Genomic DNA, 18,739 nt, shown 5'->3' with positions numbered 1-18,739 from the left:
GCAAAGTTTTAATTTGAATGTTGAAGGGGAAATAAGGATGTTGGAAGAAAGTACGGTCGAGACGTTCAGTACTCTAACCCCCATTTTAGCCTCTTTCAATTGGCCTCCACTTGATTTTAGAATTGATTTTTAAGGTTTTACTTTTAAAGCATTCCACGTTCTTGCTCCAACATAGATTTGTGAGCTTTTTTCCCCCATATGTACCTATCAACCTCAGATCCTGCTACAAAACTCTGCTATCCCTGGTCTTGACTTACAACTCAAGGAGAGAGGAGTGTTTTTGCTGTCAGGGACCCCCAAACATTCTTTCTTTTGAAAGTAGTCCTGCCTCCTCAGTGACTTCCCTTAAATCTCGACTAAAAGATCCTTTTTACAAACCTGCATTCCTGCATTTCGCGGTCCTTCTGTGCCGTGTCACTTTTAACTCCTATAACTTTAATACATCCTTTAATTGTCTCGCTCGCCCTTTGCTTCAATGACTCTCATCTTTTTAAATGAGAAAGAAAAGGAAGCTGCTCACTTATGTGGTCCACTGCAAGACTCCCACATTCTCGTCTTTCTGATCCAAGCGCTCAGCAGGATGTCCAGAGCGAACGGTTGAAGTGTGCCCTCTGTGATCCGCAGGGACTTTTGATCAGACTGGTGCAAATTACCCATCCGCCCTGCCCGGCACACACAGACACAAAGACACACACTAATCCCAGCAGCTGAACAGAGGCCAGTGGAGAGAGATGTTGAGAAATGCCCTACACACTGCCTCCAAACACACACAGCAGGGGGGTCTGTCAGGTCCATCTGCACAAGAAGAGAGCGCTTGTTGGGGATTTAGCAGACTTGTGAGGCAGGTTGAAGCCCAGAGAGGCAGAAGAGCACTCGGACTAAGCTCCTCTGGCTCTCACCGCGCGCAAAAGGTCACAACTGGAGAAGATTGCGGTGCAGGAGTTGGCCGCTCTTGCTTCCTGAATCCCTTACATCTTCTTACCACATTCCCCTGTACCCCTCTAACATTGTCCCTCTTCTGTTTTACAGCGTGATGTACGTGTTTGGCGGCTTCAACAGCCTGCTGCTCAGCGACGTCCTCATGTACACCTCGCCCAGCTGCGCGGCCTTCTCCAGCATGGCGTCCTGCAGCCAGGCCTGGCCGGGGATCCACTGCGTCTGGAACAGCACCCAGGGGACCTGCCTGCCCTGGGAGAGCAACGGTATCGGAGGCGAACAGCAGCAGCTTCCAGCCTCCTGTAACACACGATCATGTAGGTGACACCGCCATCTCTTTGAAATCCCGCATCGGTGCACGTCTGCCATGTGAAACTAATCCGAGATTATTTTAGATCCTCGCTGTCTTTTCTCGAGTGTCTGCAGAACTCATCTGCATTCACAACACTGATGTCCGATGGCATGCATAAACTGGCAGAAACGGCTTGTTTGTCACAGACTGCCAACGCAGTCTTGCACATCAGAGAGTGAAAATGCCAAAAAAAAAATTGTGTCACCGGGATGTTTTTTGTGTGTGTGTGAGGTTTTGAAATGAAGGAATCATGGCCTTCATGCATCTTTAGAAACTGTCCTGCTGTCATTTTTACGAATGTCATTTCTGTATGTGTCATTATGTGCTGAAGCTGGATCATCTAATTAGTTGGTCAACCTTTTGGTAATGATTTAATTCATTTATCAAGCCAGAATGCCAAATGTTCACCAGCTGAATGTGAAGATTTTCTGCTTTTCTCAGTCTTGCATTGAATATGTTTTTGTCCTTTTAGTTGGACAGAACAATATATTTGAAAGGATCACCATGGGCTCTGTAATTGGCATTTTTCAGGATTTTCAGACATTCTTTTTTAACTAAACTATTGCTCAGTTGATTAATTTATAAGCAGCAGATTCATAAAAAAAGATCTTTTCCCTGGGATCCAGGGTATCCACGTGGTCTTAAACAGTCTAAAATCCAAAATTTGAATTTAAGGCCTTAAAATATCTAAAATTCTCTTAAAATATCATATATCGTCTTCAATATGATTTTTGAAAGGTCTTAAAATGTATTAAAGTTACTTTTATTTAAAACAAATGCATGAACTGCATAAAAAACAGTTTCAATGTTTTGATTTTTGAGGACCCTATAACATAACCACAGGAACTAAGTACCTGTGCAGCCCGGTCAGAATTTATTGAGCACAACCAGCTCATGTGCAGTGCACATGAACGGTGTGTTACAGGCTAGTATAGCTACAGAAAAAAAAAAATGAAAGCCCACAGCAAAGCTTACTTGTGTAAGATTGGTAAGTGCAAATTCAAGGATTTGTGTCTCCAGACCGAACAATTCAATGCAGGGTTGAAGCCGGTAGATGTGAACATATGTACATACATACATATTTTTGCCAGTATGGATGTGAAATGGTTCTTAAATTGTATTCATTATGGTCTTAAAAAAGTTTTTAAAAAGTCTTAAATTTGACTTGTTGAAACCTGCAGAGACCCTGGGGATCATATGTGTTTATTTGCATTACATGAACTGTTGAATCTGAATCAAAGTATGACAGGAAAGCCAGTGGTTGCACTAACTTTGGCTAATGCTAGTGCTAACTTCGTTCATAGTAAAGTGTGTAAACTGATTCACTGGAATCAATTAACTCATTTTGAGAACTTACCAGTTAGTCCAACTTCTTTAGTTACTTTTCTCCATTCACCAGAGTAATGTATATATATATATATATATATATATATATATATATATATATATATATATATATGATTCAGCATTCCATGTCAGGAGAATCTCAGTGATGATTGACTTTTGTGACACACTGTCATGTGAATTTTTGTTGTCTTGTCAAAGTTTTTCAACTCTCGTAACTGATGTAAATTTTGCACATATTTCCTGTGCATATGTCATCTCTCTTTTATTATATTCAGACATTCTTTAAACTATATAAAAAAATGCATTCATTAATCGACAATTCCTTTAAAACATACATTTCGAATAATAAAATTGTTTTGGTTGATGATACCGGAGAGTATATGGGAGTGTGCATGTTCTTCATGCATTCAATGTCCTATAAACACATTTAACTACATTTAGGTTATTAATTTTTCTTCAAAATGACAGCGTGTCCCAGTTCTCAGGGTGCACTGCCCTGTGTGGCTGTGTGTGCGTGTGCGTGTGTGCGTGTGTGCGTGTGCGTGCGTGCGTGTGTCAGATAGGACAGGAAGATGTAATCATCAGGGACAGCTCAGCCAGGTCTCCCCGCTTCCCGCTGAGAATTCTCTTCTGTTTGCCATTTGTTGCAAAATCCTCAGCTCCCCCAACACGGCCGGTCTCATTTTCCGGTGTCGGCGTCTACAGAAGTGCCGGCAGATGGAAACTGCGTCTCAGAATATCTTTCAGCCACAGTTAATACCAGGGAGGCCTTCCTGTTCTGCTGCTGTCTGGCAGTCACTCTGTCCCAGTTTCCCACAGAAGAAACCTCATGTCCTGGAAGTGTTGACTGATCTGTGGTTCACGGCACAATCAGAATTGCTTAAACTGCCGAATGACAAATGAACAGAAACTAAATAAATTCCCTGAGCTTCTATGTTAGGCCTGTAGTCAAATTCTAAATGAGGAATTACAGTGTTTCAATCAGTAGATTAACAAAACATCTAGTTAACCCGTGTATGTAGTGTAGGGAGAGATTATTTCCATTTTTGTGACTTTCACTACAATTCAGAGGGAAATTGGCTTCACTACATTTATATCACAGTTGTATTTATAACTTACTTTACAGATTAAGATATTTACATCCAAAACACAGTGATCTCATTAAATACTGCACATTGTTACAGATATAAACTACTGTACTTTTACTTAAGTTTCTGTCTCAGTGTCTCAATTCTCGAAAAACCACTGAGTTTGTAGCCCTCCATTTATAATTTGAAAAATAGAAGAAACAACAATAAAAATAAAACAGCGGGCTGTTTATTCACCAGACGAGGCATCAGGAAACTACACAGTCATACTATTGTCCTTTTTTTTATTTTTTAGAACAAAACTATTAACATTCCATGTTGTTCCAAATGTTGCAGATTCTGACAACGAGAGGTGTGACCAGTACACAGACTGCTACAGCTGCACTGCCAACACCAACGGCTGCCAGTGGTGTTCAGGCCAGTGTGTGTCTCTGGGAAGCAACTGCACCTCTGCCACAGTAAGAAAACTGACGATGCTCATCGTCCTCACACCCACAGCACACATCGCAAATACCTGCATGTCCATATCTTTCAAATCTGACGTATAAATGGGCATAACGTCATTTCACTTTCAGAGTTTTATCTACATCAGTTGTAAGGCTAGATGGATCATGTTTTCGATGTGTGTTTATGTAACTAGTTGTGTTAACATCAACAAATTTCTTGCAGTTTGCATGAGAAAAGCTTGATGGAAACAGAGGAATTTGATAAAACTTAAAGTTTTTACACTTGCTTGAGAAGGATTTTATCTTTTTTGTAAAATAGTTAATGCACTTAACAGGAGATGAGAACACTTTTTCCAAACAAGTTCTCACGTAACGAACATTTAACTCAAATGACTGATCAGCTGTTTCATGCTCTGGAAAACTGTAAAGAACAATTTAAAGTTGCCAAATTGAATCCAATTCCTGAAGACTTCTCTCCATTTTCTCTTGTGGGTGGCCAAAGTTGTCAGATCAGCAACCTCTCTTTCCACTTATTACTGACGGATTAGCCTACAACAATACATACAATCTTATAATACCATCTTCTGATGAAAGTATGTTAATGCAGCTTTGTATTGCATTTTCGTTAATGCGAAACTTCAGAATTTTGCTTCACAATTAGCTTAAACTTTAATGGGAACACTGCCACTGTCTCTCCACAGCTAATCTAGAAAACCACTTCCCCCACCAGCCTAATGTTTTTTCGGGCAAATTCACTGTAACCTCATTTAATTGTCAAACTCTCATAACAAAAGGCATTTCTGGCAATCGGCTAGACTAAAAAAAAACAAGCCTTTTCCTTGTCTTTTGCAGGCCACATATTGATATTTGTTGTGGCTCAAAAACCGACATCCATGGAAACGTTTGATCTAATTTTGAACCGGAGCATCTGCAGATTAATTCCTTACCAGATATGTTATTATCCACTGAAGTAATTTAAAAATAATAATTTGCAGCTATCCTGAATGTAAAGAAGCTGGAAGGGATTCAACTCTTCTTTCATTGTATTTCCCTAATTAAGTTTACACACCTAGGACTGTCAGTTACAGTACAATTACACTAGTCTATGCATCTTGAAGAAAACTTTGAGACTTTACTGTTAGTAGAGATCTGCTCTCTACTGAGTACAGTTTCTAGTAATAAATAATATTACTAAAAGCTTCTGTACAAGCTGAAATGAAATTTTAGACTTTTAGAATTTTAGAGTTTAATGCATGAATAAGTAGTCTTTTTTAACAGTCCTTGGCTCTTTGAAGCACGGGATAATGAATGCTCAGACACAATCCAACTCTTATGCAGCTCCCCTAGCTTTGGCACATTTTAGTCTATTTTGAATAGGACACACAAATGTTGTAATGACGAACCTCCCTTTCAGTTCCACCTAGGAGTTATTACACCTTATAAATTGTCAAATGTGAGTAATGATCAGATAAATGACTGATGAAGCACGTTCTCATCTCCAACACTGCATCTGATTCATCAATCTGCGATTAAATCACAGCTCGTTTAGGTGCAATATGACACCCAGAGACAGTTAATGTGGCTCCTCCAGCACTCTGATCTGCACTTGTCTCCAAAATATCTGATTAATAAGGCGTGGCCTCTTTGACTGCAATTATTTGGTAATTTAACACTTGTGATAACTTGGCTTTCAACTCAAATTGCTGAATTGTCAGTAAGAAAAACAAATGGAAGTATTTTTTTCTAATCATGGCAACAAACTCTTCAATCTTTTCCAAAATCTCTAAAACATTTTGATGCCTTCATAAATGACACAAGTGCAGCTCTTTGGAGCTCCAAATATTATAGCTGTTTAATGGTTTTTTTTCCTGCTGTCTCTTCGCAGGGGGCCATAGGAGAGTATGACGTTTGCCCCAAAGACAACCCCTCATACGTGTGCAACAAGAAAACCAGCTGCAAGAGCTGCGCTGTGGACCAGAACTGTCAGTGGGAACCTCGCAACCAGGAGTGCATCTCACTGCCAGGTACTGCAAAGTTGTCAGCTATTTATTATCAAGTCTGTCAACCTCATCCTGGTTTTCAATTATTTTAGAAGTTGACTAAAAGTCTAGGCATTTTTTTTTATCTTAATCAAAGAAAACTGTAACTATTTTAGTTTAAGTCAGTGAAAACTGTTTACACTTCAGTTGTATTTAGTTATCAGATTATAACACAATATTTTGACTTATTATTGTCTGATGAAATAAAAAACTTTAGAGCTACTTTCTCAAACAATAAACTTTATAAAATAATATTACAACATTGTTATAACATTGTTTTTGATTATTAAACACTATACAAACAATCTATTGCATTGCAGGGTTTACAGGAGAATTGTAGGAATAAGAGAGAAGAAAAACTTTTCAGCTTCAAAATATTATTTTTTATACTTTTGATGGATGTATACAGTAGATCATGAAGATACCAAAAAAACATATATTGCAGTTCGACCCGTTAACCGTCAACTTGTACATCAGCCTACCAACCTGTTGTGTCTATAGTACCAGTTCTTTATCTGTCCTCTCCACAATAGTTCTACTGCTGATTTAAATGTGTCTGAGTTTTCTCTTAGTCTTTTGTTTTTTGTTTCTGGTTTCTGTAGCACTTTGAGATTTCTGTATGAAAAGTGCTTTACAAATAAAATTTATTATTATTATAATAGAAAACGTGTGCGGGGAGAGCTGGCATCTGGTGGGCAACTCCTGTCTGAAGTTCATCACCGCAAAGGACTCGTACGACAACGCCAAGCTGGCCTGCAGGAGCCACAACGCTGTCCTGGCCTCGCTGACCACACAGAAGAAGGTGGACTTTGTCCTGAAGGAGCTGCAGATTATGAGCGTGGTGGTAAGGAGGAGCAGTTTTGCATATTAATTATCAGATTAGACAAACTTAAATGTTCTCCTTGGGGAAATTGAGGCGTCACACCTGCAGCGTAAAAGATATCATGAACACTTAAGACACAGAGAGAGAGGGAGTGGTGTTAAAAGAGTGTTACAGCACGACTGAAGAGTTACACATCAGTTAAATAAATAAGAACATATGCTTCAAAGAGCGTCTGCTTGACAGATTTTCATTTTGAAGCAGAGGTGCATGAGTTCAGATGAAACAAGAAAAAGGAATCTAAAAAGATCTGACATTCAAGAGAGTAAAATATAAAAATGCCCAAAATAAAACCTACGTTATCTCTAATAAACCAAACCCCTGACTGCTGTTGTGTCACTTGGGATTCTTTGTGGTATCTGCCCTTTTTTGATTTTTTTTTAACCTGCAGGTGAAGTCCGCTCAGATTCTTTTTCTGTGTGGTTTTTGGACCAGTGAGCGTGAAACAAATCTCCTATTAACAGATTCTTTCCTCAGAGCTCAGACATCTCTTACTCGCTCCATTAGAGCGAATACGCAGAAATCTATCCCGACCATCGACTAACCATCGCAGGCTGCCGTTTATATCATCACATGCAGGTCACATATCTACAGATAGACGTGTGAATGATGTGGAAATGTACAGTTTTCACTTTCAATCTTTGCATCCAATTTGTAAACGGACATAACACACAGAATGCAGAAAAAAGGCGATATGTGCAAATGTTGCATTTTACTGAGAGAAGCAGTATAAACATGATTTACTGAACAAGTCCTGAATACATTTGTCTTTATAGATACTGTCTGTGAGTGGACTTGTAGCTACAATCCTGCACTCTTTACTTCATAATCAAGGAATCCAGTAGAAGCTAATGTCTCATTCTGAACTGATTTGAGCTTTAGTGTTGACTCAAATGTAAATTGTAATTTTAGTCGAAGAGTCGAATTGCCTGAGTTCAGTGTTAAGTCCATCAGGGTTTGTCTCTGAACTCTGGTAACATTTACAACTAATGTATGTTGTAAAACTGGGCAAAACAACCTTAAAACATTAAACTAAAGTATATATTTAGGTTTGATGTCACTTTTACATTTCTTAAGAAGGGGATTTGATTAAATTTGGTTACCTGGAAATATGTATTTATGTATGGGAGAGATCTGATCTGAAATTTTTTCTCTCCTATGTATTTTCACTCCCTAGCTAGTGGGCTAATGGCTAATAGCTAATGCTAATGGCATATTAGTGCCAATTAAAATACATTTCTAGCCAAAAACAAAACAAAAAACATGTCAATAATGTTACATACTGGCTATACGAAAGAATATAAGGGCCATTTAGGTATTAAAAAAAGAAAAAGGGGCGTCCCGGTGGCTCACACTGGTAGATCGCTTGCCATGTAGGCTGAGGCCTTGCTCCCTTTGCCGCGTGTCTTCCCCTCTGTCACCCCCTTTCACTCTGTCACTTTCAATAAAGCATAAAAATGCCCAAAAAAATAATCTTAAAAAAAAAAAAAAAAAAAAAGAAGGAACTGGGGGAAGGGCAATATTCCGAGAAAATATTCCGAGAAATAAACTGTGTAGGCTAACGCACAATATATGTACCTTGTGTTTAAATTACATGGAGAAATTAAAACTCACCTGGAAGTTTTTTAATGCAAACATGCCAACTATTGTACCTGCTTCTTCAGTGACGTAATTGTTTGCATTCCTCTCAGAAAATGATCTTTATTTCACAATTTTCAGACCTTTTTGTGAACGAAACAATGAATCTAGGAATTGTTAAATGAAGAAAATAAGCATCATAATGATTGATAATGGAAATAAAAGGCCTCTTCATAATGGGACACATTTCCTGTGCTGTTATGGGGTTCATACGATCCCATTTCCTGAATTAATAGGCGCTGTACAAAGAAGTCTCAAGCTGATGAGTAGAAATGTTTTTGGACTAATCACACTTGTACACATCTGTCTAAATATTTTCTTATGTGCCTACACTTGAGCTGACTGGAGAGTATTACGTAATCCTCCTCGTGTCAAAAGCACTTTGACTACATTTCTAACGACCCGAGCTGCACTTCAATGAAACATGTTGTCATTCACAGCTGCAAATAGGATCTGTCAAAGTTCCCTAGAGCCACCACATGGCATATGTAATGTTCAAGCTAAATAAGACAAAAGCATTTGAGTTTAAAACAAAAAGCAGGCCTGGAAGTGAAGAGTGTTTTCCATCCATACTAATGAAATTGTGTAGATTTCCCTTGTTGGTCTGAATTCAATTCTGTTGCTCAGTTCCAGGTAATCTTTGTGCTTGAAGGTAGAGAAGAAATAAAACCTAATTTCTCTGGAATAATATTTTTCTTTTCTTCTTCAAATGGTTCGGTTTAACAATACAATGCTTTTCGGACACACAGAGTCAGACACATGCCATGTTATGTTGACACTTTTAGCAGTTCCAACTATTTTTAGACAATCAATCCACAAAAATGCAATTAAATCCCGATGGAACAGTAATTCGACCCACGTCTGTGAGCGATCGAGCTCTCTTTGTTTACTACTACTGCAACAGCATGGCCATTGATCAGTGATGGGATGGATAACAGCCTCCCAAGTGGAGTGAAGTCAAGCTGCTTTTATTGCCGCTCAGTACAGATGAAATATTGCTGACATAATTCTCTCTGTTTGAGTTGCTTACAACCAGGGCACATTGTGATTCCTGACAATAAAACAACATGACATGTCAGTTTTTGACAGTGATTTTAATCAAAATCAAAGTCACATAGTCACATTAGTCTTCAGCTAAGGAGTAACTGGCACTTAAGACGTCTCTCAAATTTTTTTGAGGCTTTAAAGTGAAAAGATGACAAAACAACGGAGGTGCTTAATCTTCAAAACATCTTTTGTCCAGCAAAACACAGTTATAATGCCATAAATCATAAAAAGTTGAATTTGTTTGATAAATTATTTTAGTTGCACTATTTTTACATACACATATAAGCGTTACCAATACTGGGAAATTGTGGCTCTGCATAATATACATATTAAACTATTTACATTTTGCAACCTCCACTTCTCCTCCTCTGCTGTGTGCAAACAGCCTGCAGTTAAGTCCAAGTTTCGCAAAATTTTTGTCACGACTGTTGCTCTAAGCACGAGTTATTCATAGCTTCTCAATTAGGCAGAGCAGCACATGATTAAATGTTATTTACACGATCGAGTTAGGGTAAATTGTTTATTTTTGGCCTAATTTTAAACGAGACATGTAGAATAAAGATATTTTTTTTAACTGAAATATCTTAATTTTAAGCTTTAATTTGGGTACTTTGTATGACGAAAGAGTTTATCTCACTTGATCCCTTCAGGGACTGTTGGAAAGTAAAAAAATCCCACAATATGGCTTGCTTTTACAGTTTCTGTCTTTGAAGCATATTTTTTTGTAAGAAAACATGCTTTTCAAACCTGCCAGTGGGTTTTAGGGTTCAGAAGGTGAAGAGGTTGAATCTTTAAAAGAAAGCTCGACATGAAGAGTAGAAGAAGAATGAGGCAATAGTAGAAATTTGACTGAAATTGTTAAAGTTTGAAGAGGAATTCATTTTAAAGAGATCAATGTGTAAGTTCTTCGTTTGACTGCCATTCTGTTATGTATTTGCAGTACAAGGCCACAGTGACGCCCTGGGTGGGTCTCAGGAAAATCAACGTGTCTTACTGGTGCTGGGAGGACATGTCGCCCTTCACCAACACCACCCTGCAGTGGCTGCCCGGCGAACCGAGTGATGCCGGGTTCTGTGGCTACCTGGCTGAGCCGGCGTCCAGCGGACTGAAAGCACAAACCTGCATCAACCCAGTTAACGGCAGCCTGTGTGAACGGCCAGGTGGGTTCACAGTACTTGGTAGATAAAAATTAAAGGGGAAAGTTTTGTTTTATCCTGGGGGAAAGTATGCCAGAACACATTAAGACATTTTATCTAAACGAAACATAAATAAGCCTGAAACAATTAATGTTCAGCATGTAGTTATCAGCAAATGTTACAGCTATTAGATTATAAACTCACCAGAATTCACAACCACCAAACGTGTGCACTACACTACATGTCAGGGACCAAACTTTTAATATTTTAATAATGTTCTTTGCTTCTCCTCATCAAAGCATTTAAATTACAGACATCTAATGCCAGGATCAAACTAGATTTATGCATTTTGTTGCTGTTGAATTAGTCAATCTTAAATTCTTGCCACAAGTTGGTCGAGAGAAATGTCAGACCACTTTGAGCTCTGAGAAATTATAGCTTGCGGCCTTTCATAACATGCAAAGGTAATGGGGCCGAAAGCTGAGACATCGAAAAAGCAAAAGTGTCAACATCCTCGACATCAAGGTGCATGTCTAAGATGCTGTCAAACTAGCTGAGAGATAGCTAAAAAAAATCTGACATGTTTGTCTTTCTGTCTCGCCCTTCTGAGATATTCAATATACACAAGTTGTTGTTTTCAAATCATCATGTCTGATGCTTATTTTTGTTCCTGACACTCCTGGTCTGTCTGATCAGCCTTTTATCAGCCTGATATGGTGCACTCTGCCCCAGCATTGGTCACGGTAGATAAAAAATTTTGTTTGTAAGTTTAGTTTCATGTAATTATCTGCCACTAAGGGTCTCTTTATCAAAACAATAATAGAAAACGGATCAATGGCGTCATTGCAGTTTGTCAGTTTCTCCCGGTTAGGATTCCTTCCATGCTCAACGTTCAGAAGGTTTTTATCAGGAGCTGAATTTTCCACTGAGGTCTCCTCCTCGCCAAAACAAACAGACCGTGTGATTAAAACTGCTAAAACACTGAATAAAGCAGTTTCACTTTTAAAATCAGTCTTTCTCCCATGCTGTTTGGAATGTTGGCCCAAGGGCTGGAGCCGAGCTGCTGCTACTGTTTTACTCAGTTTGTTTCTCTGATAACTTACGATCCAGACGTCTGATGACTAAAGCACTTCATCTGGTTAAAATTTGGAGTTAAAAAATGACTAAAATGTGTATCTTTAAAAATGGATAAAAAGACCATTTATGACTGCTTCCGACAACCACAACACTGATGTATGCAAAGGGGATATGATGGCATTGATGGACAGATTTCTCTGAGTTTGAAAATTGTTGGAAACAATTTGGGATAATGTAAGCAAACAACTCAGCTAGATATATTAGATTAGATTATACTTTATTGATCCGACAACGGGGAAATTCACTTTTCACAGCAGCAAAAACGGAAGAAAAAGGTGTGAATATAAATTACAGGGGGAAAAAAATAATAGTTTGAATGAAAAATGAAAAATATAAAAACAGATCAAGATTATATAAAACCTATAGTGAGTAGTGTAATGATAAGTGACATAGGTATATAAATAAATATAAATATAACATAGGTCTAGTCATTTTTAAACATTTTAATACAGAAACCTTTCTTATTATATATTCTAAAGGGGTAGTTTGGAATTTCACAATTACATAAAGTTGTATGAAATACTAGTTTACTTTTTGAGCTGGCAGGGTCACAAAACTACTACTACAATTTCACTATTTAGGTCATAAAAGCCAGTGAATACAAGACAGCGTTTAGTGATATAACTACTAGTAGTTCTGTGGAGTAACCTAGTAAATCTAACCTAGTCCTAAATCCCAAACTGTCCCTTTAAGTTAAAGGGGTGGGCCACTCATTTTAAAGTAAACTAACTACCTACTAGTTAACAAGGAACATCAAGTTTGAAAGACATGACCATACTTGATGACTTAACTTCTTATGAAAGATTGAGTTGAACTATCTGAAATGTAGCATCCACCGTTTTTGCAACGTAACTTATGCTGGAGACTCTGAATATCTTTGCTTCTGCTGCATCATTTTTGACCATTTTTAATGCGTCTTTTACGAGGTACTCAACTTTATGGAAGTGTATTGCTAAATTGCTGTAGTACCCCTTTAACTGCTGATGTAACTGCTACCAGCTGCTTTCAAACTCTGTGCTGCACAGCGATAAGCAGTGGACGATGGTTTCACCATGTAAAATAGCAGAACTATACTGGAGGGCAGACAGAGCCTGAGATACATTTGTAAATAGATCTGAGCTTCATTATAAAAGTTGCAATAACAAATTCAGATGGATTGCATCACAATTCTGACTGTTTGACCTTTCCCAAAAAAGTATTTGAAGATCAACCTTGTAAGCTATTTTTGCGTCTGTTATCCAGATTGCCAAACATATTTTTCTGCCCCCTGGCTACAGTAACACCCTGTTTATCATGGTCCGGTAGAGTTGAGCAAATGGAACGCTACCAGAGGGAGTTTCAGTCCCACTGAGACATGCATTCACGAAATCTATGCATTCATACTGTAGACTGTCTGATTCATACTCCAAAGGGCTTGAGAATAACTTTAAAAAAAAAAATGTTTTCCGCAGCTAACCACAGTGCCAAGCAGTGCCGGACACCGTGTGCCATGAGGACCACGTGCAGCGAATGCACTAGCAGCAGCTCCGAGTGCATGTGGTGCAGCAACATGAAGCAATGCGTCGACTCCAACGCCTACGTTGCCTCCTTCCCTTTTGGACAGTGTATGGAGTGGTACACCATGAACACGTGTCCACGTAAGACTTCATCATTTCTTAATTTTTCTCCTTCTCATATATTAATTTACAGGTGTACTTTGACAATCATTGTGATTCTTGTTTTTTTTTAATTTTGGCAAAACAGACATATTTTAAATGAGACTGATATTCGTTTCTACTTATTCCATCATTACATGTAATGGAAAAAATAAATATATTTGGTATCACTTTCTATGAAGTGCATGTCTATAATGCATTATAAACATTATTCTACAAGCAGATTATGATGCATTATAAGTGTAGTTATAGTTGCTCAAACATATTCATAATGCTTTTTAACCTTTATAATTGCAACACATTATATAGCATTTTATGTCTTTTCAATTTCTTTCATAACAGTTTTTAGGTGTGTAGAATGAGATTAAAATGGCTTAAATCATTTATGAAAACACAGAAGTGAAGTCAAAAGAAGTAAAAAGGAGAAGTGAAAAGAAGTGAAATTCTTTAAACAGAATACTAGACGAGGCTATTAAATGTTGTTTTCTGCTATTAAATGTTTCGGCTACCGTTATCCTGCTGGACACCAGAGCGTCAGCCTCTCCTTTACTACCGGTGGTTCTGGATAGAAACATTTCCAATCAGCGCTGCCACACGCTCCTCTGACTGGGACAGAGTTCTTACTAAATGTAAAGAAGTGAATAATATCTCTCCATCATAATAATAACAATATTTGCATATTATATAGGCTATTAAACTTTATATATCACGATGTATAAATGAAATACTCCAAACTCACTGGGAGTTGAATGCAGACAGCAGCACTGATTTCCTTCCTTTTCACTTTTTGTGCTGCCAAACAAAACCAGTTTGTTGTGTTGCAGCTGTTGGATGTCAGCGTTTCACTTTCTGCCTCTGATAAATTCCTCTTCTTTTTTAATTAAAACTTACTTTAAAACTTTGTTTACCTCCTGGCTGCAACTGCAAATGCTGTGAAAATGTTTAAGTCTGTGCTCCAAATGTAAAATATTCACTGAACTTGTGTAAGTTTATAACTATAAGTACTTTAATTTCATAAACCTCCGTCGCTGCGTATTTCTGTAATGTGTCTATTTCGCTCCTGTTGTTATTGGTAACGGTGCACTTTGCTGATAAAGCGACTTTATGGAGGGGGGGAATCCTCTTACGGCCGTATTGCGTCCTTTGGTGTCGTAAACTCTGGAGGTGAGCCTTCTGAATCGGGTTTATATTAGGGCGTGGTATTTAATGACGCTTGTTTTGAGCCGCCACATTTATCAACAGCCGATGTGATTGGAGAGATACGATCGTTTGATAAATCACATGTGGATCCTGTCGTAACACGAAATATACGATCAGATCTGCGCTTGTTTCTACGCTTGTTTGATAAATGATGGCCAGTGTCCTTCTGTCATTAATATTTTTGACATTCAGTACATTTACTTTGGTGGTAAAGGTTTCCTTTCATAAATGATGCAATGGGTTTGTTACGAAAGAGGAATTTACGATTAGAGAACTGTTGAAATGTTTCTTCCAGAAAGTTTCTTGGAAAGAAATATGTAATTTATCAGTTATTTTAGGCAAACTAGAGAGAAAGCAGGTAAGCTCAATATGTAAAAGTGAAAATGCAATGTTTCCAACGATGCATGACTATTAACTTTGGTTAAAATGCTTTTATTTTCACTACAATTAAAACCAAATTACAAGAACCCAGCGTGGAAATGAGGGAGCAGTAAAACAAGCTTTTAGCCTCTTCTCTTCTCTGCTGTGTTGTAATCTATAATTTCTTTGCATCAGTTGACTTGACTCATTGATCCATCATACCTCAGAGTCAAAACCTTTCTGCAGTGTTTTTTTTGCAGCCTTGGCATCGACATCTCCCGACTCAAAACCTATTGATTTTCCATTGAATGTTAACTTTTAAGTGTGCACAGTTCTCTCCATGCATCTCCCATGCCAGTTACCCAGTTTTACTCCTATTTATTGCAAAGAAATTACTGTTGCTGCTGCAGAAAAACACTCTGACACATGTAAATGCATGCTCTGATTAAGTTGCAGGGACAACATGCATAGCCAGGCAGGATTCATGAGCTGCAATGTATGGACGGAGGAAAGACTCTGGGCCAAAGTGAAAACACACATCTGAAGTCAGCTCACGTAACACTCCAGTTACAGTTAATGTACTCGACCACTTGAGCATATGTAGCAATCTTCATCAGGCTTTAAAAAAAAGAGCCTAAAAGCAGCATTTTTAAATAACCGTGACTCTCTGGAGCAGAACATCTTTAAATGTTTGTTTTTTTAACCTTCATTCAGCCGAGCACATTAAGCTGGCCCCTCCAGTAGATGAGATGGGGATTAATAATCTGGTTTAATAGTTTGATAACTTAGTCTCTGGTGTGCACTTTGTTTTGTGTACGGCGCAGCAGAGAACAATTTTCATTTATTTAACCTGGCAGGTCAATTAAGCACAAATTGTTGCTTACAGCCATAGGCAGAGAAAACCCTCAGGGGCTGAGAGTTAAGAATTAAAATATAGGCAAATATCTATGGAGAGCAGGTGGAGAGAACAAGTGGCTCAGGAATGAGCTAAATTAACTGTTGAGCCTTGAAGAAGTGTAGAGGGTGTTATTAATTTCAACTTTTGGAAAAGCTGGACCTTATTTACTAACAAACTCTTACCCACCACTCTGAGGACACTATTTGATTAAATGAAACTTTTACAAGAGAATCTCATTGTGCACAAGCTCACACTGGTAAGCAAATACGTCTTCAGTAATATATATTTATATATATCCTGCATTTTTATAAATGGATCTGTGTTGTGTGTTCTGCTGCAGCGGAGAACTGCTCCGGCTACAGGACTTGTGGCCAGTGTCTGGATCAGCCGGGCTGCGGGTGGTGCACCGACCCCAGCAACACGGGCAAAGGTCAGTGCATCGAGGGCTCGTATCGCGGGCCCTTCCAGACCTCGGTCCCGGCCCCGTCCACCCTCCCTGGCCTGCCCGCCAGCCCCCAGCCGGCCCTCAACGCCAGCATGTGCCCCAACGAGGCCAAATACAACTGGTCCTTCATCCACTGCCCAGGTACAGAAGAACTAGCTCTTAAGTTTTGTTTAATTATCTATTGATACATTCTATAATGCTATCTCTGCAATTGTAGTCACACTTAAAGGGACAACTCACCATTTTTAAACACATCCTGAAGAATGCAGAGGTGATAACATAACATTCCTCTGATACTTCTAACTTTTCTAAATCTATTAAGCTAGTATTTTTGCTGTCAAAGTTAACATGTTAATTTTTGTGATGAATTTGAAATATTTAACGCACTCATGGAAAAATAAAAGTTTTAAAGATCCAGTGAAGATAATAGTATCATATGAAATCTAGAAAAGCAAAGGAATCCATTGGTGCCAACCCCATCATGATATTTGGTCAGGAAAGGGACTAGTTAACGCTCCGACATTATAGTTTTTTGGTGATGAAAACCCAGCATGGCCATTTTCAAAGGGGTCCCTCTCACCTCAAGATATGAGTGAAATTGTTTTACATCATTCTGTGGTGGTCTCGCCATTACAGACAAATACCCTTTATTACAGGCTCTGGTAAAAAGACAAAAAAAAACTATTAATTGTTATTAATCACAGCAAATTGTGCAATTAATTGTGTAATTTTTAAGCCCTAAAATATGTCTTTTTTCAATGGGGTACTCCAGCTATTTGAGATTGCACTTTGATAAAGATGGGTAACTAACAAGAGACAGATGGAAAGAAAAATATAAAAAATCACAAGTCAAAATCAAAGCCGCAGAAGCCGAGATATCATGACTTTTAGTACCGATCAGACTCTGAAAACAGTGGATCCTTCAGTTCCCATAATACTACTCAGTAGTGTCTTCCTTTAAACCTCAGTCAGTGCCCATCTTTTTCCAACATTCATTCAACTAAATGTAAATGATCATTCATGTCATTTACAATGACATTGAGCCAGAAACAAAAAAAGCGAACAGGCAATACTATTATAAGATAACAAAAAGCCATTAAAACTTTCCGATTAGAGAAAACAATTTGATAGATACATTTGGAAACTTCAGATGTAAAATGACATATAGTTATGTAAAAAAGCGCTGTTGAAATCTGGATACGTTACAAAGCGGGCCCAGGATGACTACTAATAAACCTGAGATTACAGATCCACCGGGCATATCTAAATTAAAATAATGTAAATGTAAAAATAAAAAAAAAAGCTATTTAAATAAAGTACAAGTAGAGGTTGGAAGGCTGAAGATCAAATTTCTAAAATGTCCGAAAGGTGTAAGTGACTTTATTTTAAGCAGGTGCTGTATTTTAGCTCCAGCTGTAAAATTTCAGTAAAAAGTTCAGACAGAAGTTGTGAAAGTCAGCAGAGCGTGTCTGATAAAACCCATCTGAGTTACGAAGCAATTCTAAAAGGTAATATGGTGATTTTCCAGTAAGGGCTTTATAGATAAAAAAAGACTCCAGTAAGTAAGTATCATGTCTCTCATGGAGAGAAGAACTCCCTGACCTTATCATATGAAAAACAATGTCCACACATCTGTAATGCAGCCTTTTTTTTGTGGAACAATTTAATATTAGTCCAGGCTCCGATAACTCATCAGGGTTGGTTTTTATTTTTTTACATTAAAAGGCTCCTGTCAGAGCCAGAGGGAACATTACATAACCATTTTCTCAGCTCCTCATCATGAGTAAACCGATCATTATGTGTAAAATCATTAAAGTGCCCCAGAAATAAAACCACTTTCTTGTCTAACAACCAAAAAATTGGGAAACGTGTGCCCACTCACTTGTTTTACTCATTCATTATGATGTAAAATGAACAGAAATAATTGGCAGTTTCTATTGTGACTTAAAAGATCTCTGTAGTAAATCTCGACAAATGAACCTGGCGGGCATAGAGGATATCAAAGTAACAGTATTTGTCACATGAAGACCTCACATGCAGCACCAGTGGACAGTTCACAACTCATACAGATCCCCAGACTGCAAATTACTTTCTGTACTTGCAAATTAACATACAAATTCATTCGTGTTTGGGCC

General features: G+C 38.2%; 1 protein-coding gene across 2 annotated transcripts in view; it reads left to right on the top strand.

Moving 5' to 3' along the window:
• atrn (attractin) overlaps positions 1-18,739 on the top strand; it is a 166,074-nt gene that overhangs the window by 49,149 nt on the left and 98,186 nt on the right. For both annotated transcript variants that reach the window (XM_059353996.1, XM_059353997.1), the window contains exons 12-18: positions 1,030-1,253; positions 4,060-4,181; positions 6,055-6,193; positions 6,871-7,052; positions 10,714-10,933; positions 13,498-13,683; positions 16,500-16,745. In XM_059353996.1, the coding sequence (XP_059209979.1) occupies positions 1,030-1,253; positions 4,060-4,181; positions 6,055-6,193; positions 6,871-7,052; positions 10,714-10,933; positions 13,498-13,683; positions 16,500-16,745 (1,319 nt within the window). The remainder of the gene's footprint in view (positions 1-1,029; positions 1,254-4,059; positions 4,182-6,054; positions 6,194-6,870; positions 7,053-10,713; positions 10,934-13,497; positions 13,684-16,499; positions 16,746-18,739) is intronic.

This window comes from Centropristis striata, chromosome 16 (genome assembly GCF_030273125.1).
Source record: "Centropristis striata isolate RG_2023a ecotype Rhode Island chromosome 16, C.striata_1.0, whole genome shotgun sequence".
Taxonomy (NCBI): Eukaryota; Metazoa; Chordata; class Actinopteri; order Perciformes; family Serranidae; genus Centropristis; species Centropristis striata.
The sequence above is the reverse complement of the archived record's forward strand: the minus strand, read 5'-3'. Positions and strand labels throughout refer to the sequence as shown.